The 13,056-nt window shown below is 40.8% G+C and overlaps 3 protein-coding genes across 4 annotated transcripts; 1 reads left to right on the forward strand and 2 right to left on the reverse strand.

The window, feature by feature from the left end:
* Positions 1–41: 41 nt before the first annotated feature.
* Positions 42–2,193, forward strand: magoh (mago homolog, exon junction complex subunit). The gene is made up of 5 exons (XM_020081220.2): positions 42–260; positions 592–650; positions 1,014–1,124; positions 1,811–1,893; positions 1,977–2,193. The coding sequence occupies exons 1-5, from the start codon at positions 170–172 to the stop codon at positions 2,074–2,076; spliced, it is 444 nt and encodes a 147-aa protein (XP_019936779.1). The 5' UTR covers positions 42–169; the 3' UTR covers positions 2,077–2,193.
* Positions 2,194–2,316: 123 nt separating this feature from the next.
* Positions 2,317–6,733, reverse strand: cpt2 (carnitine palmitoyltransferase 2). Its single transcript, XM_069522542.1, has 5 exons — positions 6,161–6,733; positions 5,250–5,330; positions 5,049–5,155; positions 3,652–4,956; positions 2,317–3,027 (listed from the first exon to the last, which is right to left on the reverse strand). The coding sequence occupies exons 1-5, from the start codon at positions 6,340–6,342 to the stop codon at positions 2,699–2,701; spliced, it is 2,004 nt and encodes a 667-aa protein (XP_069378643.1). The 5' UTR covers positions 6,343–6,733; the 3' UTR covers positions 2,317–2,698.
* A 2,475-nt stretch (positions 6,734–9,208) lies between these two features.
* Positions 9,209–12,854, reverse strand: LOC109633046 (homeodomain-interacting protein kinase 3-like). 2 transcript variants are annotated; one of them, XM_069522543.1, is made up of 8 exons: positions 12,717–12,854; positions 11,881–12,298; positions 11,175–11,356; positions 10,956–11,079; positions 10,618–10,707; positions 10,207–10,388; positions 9,901–10,095; positions 9,209–9,672 (listed from the first exon to the last, which is right to left on the reverse strand). In XM_069522543.1, exons 2-8 carry the CDS (start codon positions 12,265–12,267, stop codon positions 9,465–9,467), a joined length of 1,368 nt encoding a protein of 455 aa, XP_069378644.1. In that variant the 5' UTR covers positions 12,268–12,298; positions 12,717–12,854; the 3' UTR covers positions 9,209–9,464. The 2 variants fall into 2 exon arrangements, with proteins under 2 accessions (XP_069378644.1, XP_069378645.1); XM_069522544.1 differs by having other exon boundaries at positions 12,673–12,766.
* Between the last annotated feature and the right edge of the window lie 202 nt (positions 12,855–13,056).

Here is a 13,056-nt window from a genome sequence, read left to right on the forward strand (position 1 = left end):
AGCAGCTGGCCAGAACTCCTGAAAGACAGTTCTCGGGGCCAGAACAATTCCACTTCCTGTATTGACCCTTCACGCATGCGTACTGGTGTGTCGCTGCTCCGGGCTGCCGCTGCTCACAGAGTTTTGTTCCGCAGTCTTCTCCTGAAAGAACACTTTCTGGAGAGTAACCATGTCGACAAGCGACTTCTATTTGAGGTATTACGTTGGTCACAAGGGAAAGTTTGGACACGAGTTCCTGGAATTTGAATTCAGACCTGACGGTGAGTAACATTTGGCGGTAATACAGAAGTGTTAGCTCTCCTACCTCCGAGCTAACGTCGCTAGCCGGCGTGTAGGCCGCAGCTCACTCACAACCACTTGCTAGCACCGATTTCTCCTTGTAGTTCCCATTGTATGGTAAATGATGTTAGTTTGTGTCTAGACTGAATGTATTCCTGAAATGTATGTAATGCAAATGTAGTTATGCTTTAAGTCAAATCCTGTGCATGTAGTAGCGCCACGCGGCCTTCAGAGGAGGTAACGAACTCGTGCGTGTTCTAAAAGTGATGCATTGATTCAAACCTCTGCTTTAATCTCTCCATGTTCCTGCAGGAAAACTAAGGTATGCAAACAACAGCAACTACAAGAACGACGTCATGATCAGGAAAGAGGTAATCAATGATTAGCAAGCATGTTTGTTTTGGAGTTAGCTGCACCTGAACATTTTACACCCCATTTTGTGGGTTTTCTTTGGTATGAATGTTAAAATTTCACAATATTAAAGTACGTTATGGTTATTTGTGACATCAATAATGTGTTCATGCTGCATGGTATGTAATTCAGGGGTGGATTCACAGTGACTGTAGTAGTAGAGAGGGTCATTGTTTCTCAGTTACAACATCGTGAACCATTAAAATCATATTTGTCACAAGCACAGTCTTAATATGAAATTGCACGCATTATTGAGGTGTAGCTATACTGCAAATACATGGCACAGTTCTTAATCTTCTCATCTCCCCTCTGTACCAACCCAGGCATATGTACACAAAAGTGTGATGGAGGAGCTGAAGAGGATCATTGACGACAGTGAGATCACCAAGGAAGATGATGCATTGTGGCCGCCTCCTGACAGAGTTGGCAGACAGGTTTGTGACTCCACTCACCATAGTTACACCAAAGTTACAGAAATCCACACAAAATTCACATTTGAAGACACACTGTACATATTCAAAAAATTCCAGAGTCGGCACATTAAAACAGCTGCTGGCAAAACAGGTTAAAGTGCAGTGTCTATTTTAAATTGTTTAGTGTGGTTATTGCAGAGGGAATGAAGGAGATGTCTTGTAGATGTTTCTCTGGGCCAGTGGGACTTTGTAACATCTGCCTGATGGCAGCAACTGGAAGGACTGGTGGAGGGAGTGAGATGGCTCCTCTCCGATCAGGGAGGATTTCCTTTATTTTGCTGGCCTGATAAGTTTTGTGGGAGATATTTGTTAAGTGTTGAGGTCATTGTACCAGGGTGAGATGTTTAAGGTAAGAACAGATTTGATAAGTAAATACTATATACTAATATGGAAAGTCCTGGGTGTCCTGAGTTTGGAGGCGCTGTTGAGCTTTTTTGTGTACAGTGTCAGTGTGCAGGGAAACGGACAGATCCCTTTTTGTTCCTAGGCATTTAAAAGACATTTGATCACCAATAACCAAATGATTATGCAGGAATCTCTCCAGCTTCTAGTTCTGAATGGTTACTTTACACTGGGCCCACTACACCTAGAATAAAACACTTCAGATTTTGTAACTTTTATTGAATAGTTAATATTAATATTCACAGGAACTGGAGATCGTCATCGGAGATGAACACATTTCATTCACAACTTCCAAAATTGGATCCTTGATTGATGTCAACCAGTCAAAGTGAGTATTGTAAAGTTGAGTGGACACAGTATATTTCTCACTGATAAAGAGCCACGGCTTTAAAAAGTTTCACTTTGTTTCAGGGACCCTGAAGGTCTTCGTGTGTTCTACTATCTGGTACAAGACCTGAAATGTCTTGTCTTCAGTCTCATCGGTCTGCACTTCAAGATCAAGCCCATCTAAAACGGGGATTTTGCTCATTTTAATTGCTTTAGCTAATGTTTCTGTTGTTGAACTACCGCATTTGTAAATTTGCTTTTGATGGAACACTTTTTTATTTTAAATAAACAGTGAAGAAAACCGTTGCCTTTGTTCTTTGCCAATATAGACACTACAGCTTAGTTTTCAATGATAATTGAATAGTCTATACTCATATGTAAAGAAGTATTGTATTATTAGTAAAATGATCATTTAAACAAGAAATGTTCTTTCTACAAATTTTTTGGGAATAAGGTTTTATTTCAAGTTACATTCACCCACACCAATAAGGCTAAGCATGAAAAACAGTGATAATTTAAATAACATGTATTACAGAGACATTAGTAAATGCTTTTTGATAAGGCACAACATTTGTCTCTATTCTGTCATTGTAGACTAAGTTTTACATCTAAAATGATTAAATGTATCTGTTTTGGGACCAGCACTCTTGAGTCTTAGCTGATGATGTTTCACATGCTGATTCTCCTTTAATTCTCCCATTGGCTTATAAATAATTGCTCTTAATTACTTCCTGCACTGTAATGCAGAAATGTTAAACCAACTAACCAGAAGCTGAGCAAAATAAAACAGACTTAAGAATTGTTTCTTAACTAAGTGGCTTTCCATCCAGGACTGTGAAAATGTCCTCCAAAGACTTGTGAACGCACTGCAAGAATTCATGGACGTTGCGAGCAGGGTAGCTGGACACATTACAGCCGATCCAGTCATCATGGACACCATAGCCAATGCCAAACCCATCAGGCACCACTGGGGCAAAGCCGCCAAGGTTCACTGCTGGACTGGTGAGGGTGCTGGTCGAGAGGATGTTGTGGTTGATGGCAGCGTAAGCAGGATCAGTGTACAGGCCTGGCAGAGCATGGCCCTTTGATTTGGCCAGGCATCGCATGGCAAAGAGGTGTCGGTCAAAACCTTGTCCTGGCGAGAGAAATGAAGGAGGTGGTTAGTGCAGCAGCTCTGAGTTTGTGTGTAAGTTGACACCATTTCTGTGTTCCAGTTTTAAAAGTGTATAGTATATGTATATCAAGTTTCAATGTATATAGGAATTTTAAGTAGGTCATGAATTCTGTGTTTACACTGGAAAAGTAAGAATCTTAACTAAAAAGCATTGTGCATAGAAAATTAGATTGGGTTTTTGAATAGAATGTTAATACACATTAACATTGGTTGGGATTGGACAGTGAGTCCAGTCCTGGAACATGCACGTTGCATGCTCTCATGTGGACTGTGATGGTCAAGGGTCGGTCTGTTTGCCTTTCAAATAACCTATAATCTACATTTAACTGTTTCAGCCCCAGACTCACTTACAGCATCCCACCCCCTTTTATTAACACTGATCTCATACAGCACCTCTCTGGACTCCAACTGACAGAAATCTGCCAAAAAACATTTTTACGAAATGAAATTCAGTATTTGAATAATTAATAGTAAGGAGTGACATATCCATTTTGCTGCAGTAATGTTGACGGTCAAAATGTTAAATAAACACCTCGTGTTCATTAAGTATTGTGATCAACATATGTAGAAATGTCTTATACACACCCATAGCTGCTTCCTTGGTGAGCTGCCCATGATATTTGGAGCATTCCTGGAGCATGGCTTGTAGTTGCTCCACACTGTGTTGTCCCGGCTGACAAACAAAGGCGTGTGAACACTGTTTGGTGTACGAGGTAGCGGGTCGGATCGTCTCTGTGCGGCCATGCTTGAATGCTGCAGTGCTACACGACTCATATGTGGACACTGTCTGTCCATGCTGCCTCAGGAAGCCCATCTGAAAAGCCAGCTGGGCTATAGCATCTGGACTCAACTTGCTCTTCTTTAGCTGATTCTTCCCACCCTTCTTGAACTCCATGGCATCAATGGTGAGTTCCGACACAGCTGAATCAAACTTCTCCTTTGCTTTTATGATTCCGTTTTCCAGCTCACTGTTCATCCTAAAGTCCAGTCTGTGCACAGCAGAGGCTGAATCTACAGCAGCAGCAACAGAGCCTGGGTGCACCAGTGGCTTTTCTGTGGTGTCTTTGAAGATCTCATTCTGAAAGCGGAGCACTGCTACACCATCGCCCCATGAGTGTTCAAAATTAATGGCGGCCTGACCATCCTTGGTGAGAATTATGCTGAAGGACTTGTCGTACCAGCGGTTGCAGCCATCACCATGCAGCATGTTGTGGGAGATGTCAATATGGTCTCGCATGGTCTCATCATCCAGGCAGAGACAGAAAATAGCACTGTCAATAAGATTTAATTTCTCTGCATTTCCAGCAGCTATCAGTCTTTCCCTTAGCCCGGCCCACACATCCCTGTTCTCACTAGTCAGCACCCCAAGAGGAAAGGTGGGCGCTGGTGTCGGATCAGACAAAATGTACTGTAAGTGGGACTGGATCTCTGCAGGCTTCACTAAATTCCCATCTCTGTCTACGATGTCAAACACATACATGTTGCCTTTTCTCATAATTAAGAGATGTCGCCCTTTTTCATTAGTGAAGAGCTTATCTCCTCCACATTTCGGAATCCGAGTTGAGTTAAAGAGGCGAAAGTACTGAGACATGTCCAGGGGGTAAGCATTCACCATGTAGGCTCCATACCAAGATAGAGAGGATGGGACCCAGCGGATTAACTTTTTGAATCTGTCTGTGTCACTCTTTGCTGGGTTTAGATGAAAAACCTCTGGCTCCAGTAATCCAGCTCGAAGTGTTTTCATGAAGCGAACGGCTGAGCACACCATATTAGTTGCCCGTATAAGCTGGTCATTGTACTTTGTGTTAGGGTCCAGATTGAAGGACATGAAGGGGTTGAAGTTCAGCACCACAGACTCACGAGCAGACAGGTACATATCAAACCATGGTCCTGAAATAAAAGTAAGTCAACCAGTTGCATTAGTAATTGTATAGATTTGACATGTTCAACTTCAGGCTGAAGACTGTCAAGAAAGGCGTCACCTGAGATGTAGCTTGTGTGCTTATTTATTTTATCCTGGGCTACCAATTCCTCATGCAGCTGTTTCCCCACACCACTCTGGAAATCCTGTGCAAGTTTCTCTATTGTTCTGAGGGCACACAAGAAAAAGAGTTTTGCAAGATCTTAACTGTTAATATTGTCCATGAATGAAATGAACAGACTGAGTGTCTCACTACACATACCTGAACTGGTCATCATCCAACAGAGGCCTCTGGGCAGCTAAATACCTCCTCATGGTATCCTCCAGCTTTGGTATGGGTAACCTGAACAATTGTCAAAATAATCATGGAGACATTTCAGCCTTTCAACAGCTCAGTAAATATTACAGTATACAAAAAGACTGGCCACACTCCTGGTGAATATCACAAAAATTAGGCTTTTCAGTCAAAGAGGAACAAATAATAATATAAAAAGCTTTCCATCAGTTTTGGCTTGCTTCACAAGAATATAACAGCTCTTCAGTTTTTTTCGTATTTGCGAGTTTCCCCAGATGCAACTACGTGGTTGTGCCATTTTAAATTCTGCCTTTGCAATGAATTGTGTGGCAGCATTTTCCTTTCCCTTAATAAAGAAAGGTGCAGTTTATGGATTATTCATCCACATCCAAGGTCAGGTGTAATCTTTCATGACCAGTTATTCTTTTGGGGACACTTTCCATATTATATTTCTTTAATATTTAATATTCTATGTAATACTCATGTTTATAAATACAGATATATATCAGTCAATCATATCTAATCTGTTTTTAATCACACATAATATTAAAATGCCCAATATTTGATGATCATTTATGACATCATTTAAAACAATTTAACATGTCAGAGACACTGAACAAGGCTCTGCACACTTTTCTTGTATACTGCAGAGGTCAGTCCTGTCACCGCCCCCTAGAGGTCACCGAGCTTAAGACAATAGTGCACTTTCACCTACATTCATCTAAAACCTGTTTAAACCAGGTAAAACTTCCCTCCATGCACGTGGCATTATCAAGGCAGATACGATTCACATTAGGCCAAAGTTCTGTTGCTAATAAAGCCACGTGTCAGTGCCGCATTGGAAATGAATACTTGAGTAAACTGCGTGAGCTCCTTACCTCGGTAAACTCTTCTGGTAATGCATCGATGGCACCACACTTTGGTGCAGGTACTCGAGAGGAGACGTTTCGTTCCTGCTGTAGTTCCGCGTCTGGACTCCCAGTGCTGCGGTCCTGAGGAGAACTAGACCTCTGCTTCTTCTCAGGCAACCGACGCATGGCATTGACAACAGAATGGTCATATTGGAAGTGAACACCCGCTGCTGGTTCTCGACCTAAAACACTCCGGTCTGTTCAAGCTCGATCACTAAAGAGACCCACGGGTCGCAGCTGTCCCCACAGACACACGGAGACGTTCAGAGGTGTGGAGCCCCTCGGGACCGTCAGGTAAATACTGCAGCTAGCTAGCAGGAGCAACTAGCATTAGCTGACAGGTTTCCTCGGCTGACCCCGGTTGGTTCCGGCAGCAGTTGAACAACTGGACAAACTCACGCTTGAAAATTTTATTAAACTCGCTCCCGACACTGGGGAAAAATGAGAAACGACTCCGGTTTAGAGTTTTGAATTAATAACAGGAAGTTCCACCGACAACGTTAGTCACGTGACCTGAGAGTATTTTCAGGAAGTGTCTGATGTCTGAGGGAGTTCACATTGCAAACCTTCTGAGCGGCTCTGTGGAGCAGTCTGCTGCCACACATCACATGGGTCAAATAGCTGATGTCTGACTCACAACAGAGCAGATTCACTTCTCTTCCATCAATGCAGTCATTTCAATTCACACATATATATTTAATCAAACTATGTTGGTGGAACAACTCAAATGTTAAGGTGTCATTAAAGCATTATCAAATTGTGATCAGAATAGTCAAAAACTAATCAATACTCAGCAGTAGAGGATGGACTGAAGTAAAACAAATGTGACAGTTGCCAAAGGTAAAGGTTACAGTGATATTCATATAAATCTGGAAAAAATATATGTAGAAATTTGTTCACAGAAACTGCACTGGAAATTGGAAATTCTAGTTATTCTTGAAAATTTCCTTAGACTCCTACACTTAACTACACTCACTTGACATTGGCAAGGCAGATAAGATTCAAATTAGACCAAAGTTATATTGATACCAAAACATTATGTTGGAGTCATATTGGGAAAAGGGTTTGAGCAAATTCATAGTGAGCTCCTTACCTTGGTAAACTCTTCTGGTAATGCATTGATGGCACCACACTTTGGTGCAAGTACTCAGATGGACACGCTTCTTTCCTGCTGTAGCTTCGCTTCGTGACTCCCAGTACTGCGGCCCTTAAAGGTCCAGTGTGTAAGATTTAGGTAAAAGGGAACTATTGGCAGAAATTTGATGTAGAACGAGACATTTTGAATGGGTGCCTTTTTGACACCGCTCCGTTCAGAGAGAAACATTTTCAGCATTTCGAAAAACTGCATGATTTTATAATCATGGGTGATCCAGGTTGGTGACAGAGAGATTGTACCAATTTCAGAGAGAGAGAGAGAGAAACCATGTTATACAGTTTTAAGGTCTGATCACCATCCATGGGATTTTTAATTAAATTTAAATTTTTCATAAATTAAGCCTCCTTCAGGCTTCCTGGGAACATCCTGTAACCATTTGGGTTTTTTATTTTGAAAATCCAGCCTCCTTTGAGCTTCCTGACAATATCAAGCAACTATCTGGGGTTTTTATTTTGAAAGTCCAGCCTTTTTGAGCCTTCCTGGTAACATCCCGTTACTATCTGTTTTTTTTTTTTGAAAGTCCAGCCTTTTTCAGGCTTCCTGGGAACATTCCATAACTATCTGGGGGTTTTCTTTAGAAAATCTAGCCTTTTTAGTCTTCCTAGGAACTTCCTGTGACTATCTAGGGGTTTTATTTTGAAAATACAGCATCTCTCAGGCTTCCTGGGACATTATCTAACTATTTGGGGGGTTTATTTCGAAAATCAAGCATCTTTCAGGGTTCCTGGGAACATTCCGTAACTATCTGGGGGTTTTATCTAGAAAGTCCAGTCTTTTTCCGGCTCCCTGGGATCCTGTAAGCATCTTGGTATTTTATTTTGAAAGTCAAGCCTTTTTAGGTCAGTAAACTATCTCTAGGGTTTTATTTTGAAAAAACAGGCTCTGTACAGGTTGCCTGGTAACATCCTATTACTTTGAAGGGGGCTTATTTTCAAAATAAAGGCTCATTACATATTTCCTGGTAATATCCAGTTACTATGGCGGGGTGGGGGGCTTATTTTCATTTTAATTTAAATTGTCAAAAGGTGAAGCAAAAGCACCCATCCTCACCTAGTCTCAGACTCACATCACATGATGCAAGTGCTTTAACCACTGGACTAAAGCAGAGCATAGTGAAATTTTGAAATCAGTAAATCTTCCTTGAAATCAGTAAATCTTCCTAGATAGCCATTCAAAGAATTTAAAGGGGTTCACTCCATGCAATGGACTAAAGTTATCAGCCCCTCTTGTGGGCCCCAGGCAATTACCTCATTTACAAGTGTTGCCATGCCCCAACTTATACAATTACATCCTCATCGCAGGTCCCAGATATTACGGGAAATATAATTGAAATAGGAGGTGGACATGTTGGAGATGCAGTCGAAGTGGAAGAAGTGTACGGACAGAGCCCCGAGCACCAACATTGGGGAAGAGGCAGGTGGTAGCCGCCTCAGAGGTCTGGTGGTCTGCAGGGGGCCTCATGCGGCCTCATGTGGTCCGATCTGAGGGGACTGCTTCCTCCTCTACAGGTAGAGGAAGATGCTACTTTTATGAATGTGTGCAGCGCTTGTGAGCCCACTACTGCCCACCCTCATGGTTTTATTGAAATGTGTTGCACATATTTGGCCTGAAGGGAACCTGACAGCCGGGTTAGTTTTTGAGAAGAGACCTTAAACAGCCTGGTTCAGGATGTCAAATATCCCATTGGTATTGTATGGTGGCCGAGAGCTCAAGCAGCTAACTCTCATACGTTTCCCACAGTAGCATGATTTCACCTTGGTGGAGATAAACAGAAACCAAACACGAAGGTAAATGTGTTTGCAGTCTGTAAAGAGCTTCAACAGGTCCTAAGTTTAATCATGACTCTTCAGAGAAATATGTGTTTTTTCATATCTTTTAATTCTTAATCAAACTGGCACATTACAACATATATACATTTTGGTATATACAGATACGAAATATATAAACAGATAAAATAAATATATACACATATCTATACACACATAGATATATATACACTGGATGATATCTGGATGTATATTGTATATACAGATAAACACAAATGGAGTTTTTGCACTTCAGTGTTCTCACTCCAGTGTTTAATTGGTCACAAGTTGTTCAAACTTCTGTTTTCTTTCACCTGGCGACCTTCCTTCTCTTTTTCGCTGGGCAGGTTTCTTCTAGCTCAGGCACCTCCTCTTTGTCCCTCTTCCTCTTTAAGGAATGAACTTTTGTTGAGTTTGAGGGGCAGCTTCTGACTTGTTGCCTCTGACCGAGACCCTCAAGTCTTTCTTCTCCTCTAGGACTGCCAGTCCTCCTTCTCTTGGCTTTGGAGCCACCTGGTCTGTGAGGTTGGATAAAAACATTGTTTAACTCTTGATCTTAAAGCAGTGGTTTGACATTTTAAAAAATGCACATTGTAAAATGCACTCAGTGGCAGCTCCATAGTTAATGAGAGTTTTATCATTCTTCCCAATGAACTCTGAGCAAAAAACAAGAATATGTACCAAAATGTTGAACTGTCTTCTACAATTTAAAATGATCAAGACAGGGAGATATTTTAAACACCCACCTGTTGCCACACTCTTCTGTCAATTTTCTTTTTTTTGGCCGAGCGATGGCGGAGGTTTGCAAGAAGGCAATCTTCTCATGCCTCATCACAGCGTGGCTCCCCTGGGACGTCCGCTGGATGGTCTGGTCTCTGCTTCCTCCATTCTCAGAGGTCTGATCCTTGCAGATGTTCATCAGGTCCTTACATGAGTTCACACTGGAAGACAAATTAAACTACGGAGTCAACACCTTAATCTCCTATTATCTCATATATGTTTTACCTGTATCTATCAGCACAGATGTACACAGACCATCTAAGCACACTTACTAGGAGCTGTTATTGAATCGACCTTCAAAATGGCTCATTGTGATAAACGGATGCTGGAGAATTTGTCTGGGGGTAATTCTCTCCAACGGATTCATCATCAGCATCTCTCTCAGTAGATCCACAAAGCACTTCAGGTCACATGCTTCAGCTATGTAGTCCTCTCCCCAGAGCCGAGGAGTCGCCTTTAACAAGATGAGAAAAAAAAAAAACATTGTTTGTTAACGATATGTTGTGCCGTTATAAATTCATCCTGGCTGTTGATCACAAACGAGAATTGAAACTATTGACTGAAATGAAAAGTTTGCTCCAAATGCAGTGGATGGCGCAGGGGAAAGAAACACAGACTGAAGGATAGACAGCATAATTAGTGAGCTATAAAAACAGCTAAGTGATGGTAAACTCATTTCTTACCATAAATCTGGATTCCATCCACTGTTTTGGCCAGAAGCAAGGATTGAAGTCTCCTTCAGGCTTTCCAATTGTTAACCAAATTTTGTTCATCTGTGGAGAAAACAAGTTGTGAGAGTTAATTAACGTTAAGTTTGTAAACTCATTGTTGTTCAGGTGCACTTCTATAACTGAGACATTCGGATGATAAAATATAAATAATGAAAATATAAAATAGTAGAAATCTGTGAACTTCTATTTGAAACTCTCACTGTTCTAATCAAGTGTGTGGATTTAAAAATACAAAAAGAAACGCAGCAGAAAGGTTTGAAGTGTTTTCAGGGCAGTGCGTGTGATCTGACCAAATCATTCTCATCCAAGGAGGGGAACAGGATTTGGCCTATAAAAAGCTCAGCAGCAATGCAGCCTAGAGACCATATGTCGATGGCCTCGTTAAAAGGCGCTTTCTGCACAATCTCAGGTGATCTTAGAAGAAGAAGAGAAACAAAAACACATTCAAGTCAACACATTACAGCAAACACAGCTGTCCCAGGTATAGAGATGTGCTGTCAGTTACCTACCTGTAGTACAAGGTCTGGAGGACGTTACCTATCTGCTCCTCAGGACTGTTGCTAGCCAAGCCAAAGTCAATGACTTTAACTTTCAGCGGTTTGCCGACATGATCCACCATCATGATGTTTTGAGGTTTCAAGTCCGTGTGAACGATCCCTGTGTTTTGCAGGAAATCCAATGACGTAGCCAGCTGAAATCATGAATAACACAATAATCATCATGAGCTACAGAGTTCTTCTCGTCAACAAAAACACAGTTTCATTGATGGCAACAAAAACAGAGAGTTTAGAGATTCAGTTCAATTAAATTCAATATTATTTGTGTAGCGCCAAATCATAATATACATTATCTCAAGGCACTTTACATAGAGGGTCAAGACCTTAAAATTGTATTTATATAGAGAAACCCAACAGTTCCCACACAGATAGACCAACATACATAGCACTAGTGATTGAACACACTAAACATGAGATTGAAGGAACTAAGGGTTTCCATTTAACCACCAAAAATCACCATCTCTAGTCTTTAAGGACATTATTTAACTTGAAATAGTGCAAACATCTTTCATTAGTTGTTAATGAAACACAAACTCGTGCAGTTTGAGAAGAAAGATGCTTTTTGATGGAAGTTACAACTGAGATTTTAATAAAAACTGTAACAGACACTTCACCCGACAAAGCAGTTAGTGTACGAATTTCAGTTTAAAAATCAAACCTGCTGCAGAATAGGGCGAATCTGCTTCAGCTCAAGATGTTGACCTGGGCTGTTGGTCATGAATTTGTGTAGTTCCATGTCCAGGCATTCAAATACAAGGCAGGAATTTCCCTTGTAGCTGAAGGACTCATTCAATCTTACGATATTGAAGTTGTCTGATTGGAGCTGCTTCATTGTTTGAAGGATGGCCTCCTCTTCCACTGCAAACTGATTGTATGCAGAGCTTCGACACATCTTCAGAGCCACCAGTTCATTGGTGCTCACATTCCTGCATTGGACGACAAGTCCATATGAGCCACAGCCCAGGTATTTCTCCACCAGGTAATTCGTAGTGGGGGATGAGATCATGTCTCCCTTATTGATTTCTATTACCATGTCTTGAGACATAGTGACGGAATTATTCTTCTGACTTCTCAAACTGTCGGGAGAATAGAAAAGAAGGAATTAGACACAAAGACAGGTGTGCTCTCACACAGACAGTTCACATGCATGCAGCAGAAACATTTACAGACCCTTTATCAAGCTCAGTCATTTTAAAACTAAAACTACTGCTACAAACCAGGATACAGTACAGACCAATACATATTACTTACTTCTATCACTAATATTACTCCTATGACCATATGTACATATTTATTGTACACAATCAAAAATGAGCCCACACTGAAGATATAACTACTGAATACGAAGATACAACTACTAATTAACACATACAAATATATTTTCTCAACCTTTTACTCACAACAAGCTCAAGTTGTAACAAAATCATTTGTAATAATTGTAGTACCATACTTAGCTGAGTTCAACAGGTGTCAGGTGGAAAATATTCAACTCACCAGAGGGTTGATCCAGGGAAGGTGATCTTTAAAAAGCAAGTTTTAATCTCTGAAATCACACAAGCCAAGTGGTCCTCACAAAAGGTTAACGTGACTGAAATGATAAAGCTTTATGTGTGTTTGTATACCCCTCTGACTACGATGTGCAATCAAAGTCACATTCGATTTCCTTTTAAGTTCAAAGCCAAAACACGATTACTGTGTTATGTAAAATTACTTTGCACATTGTCATATATTTTTTAATTAATTAAACAGTTGATAGACAGATAATTAATTGACAATTATTGTAGTAGTCGATTTATTGCTTCAGATGTTTTTCATGAAAAAATTCTAAATATTT

The sequence above is a fragment of the Paralichthys olivaceus genome, chromosome 3 (assembly GCF_024713975.1).
Source record: "Paralichthys olivaceus isolate ysfri-2021 chromosome 3, ASM2471397v2, whole genome shotgun sequence".
NCBI classification, from domain to species: domain Eukaryota; kingdom Metazoa; phylum Chordata; class Actinopteri; order Pleuronectiformes; family Paralichthyidae; genus Paralichthys; species Paralichthys olivaceus.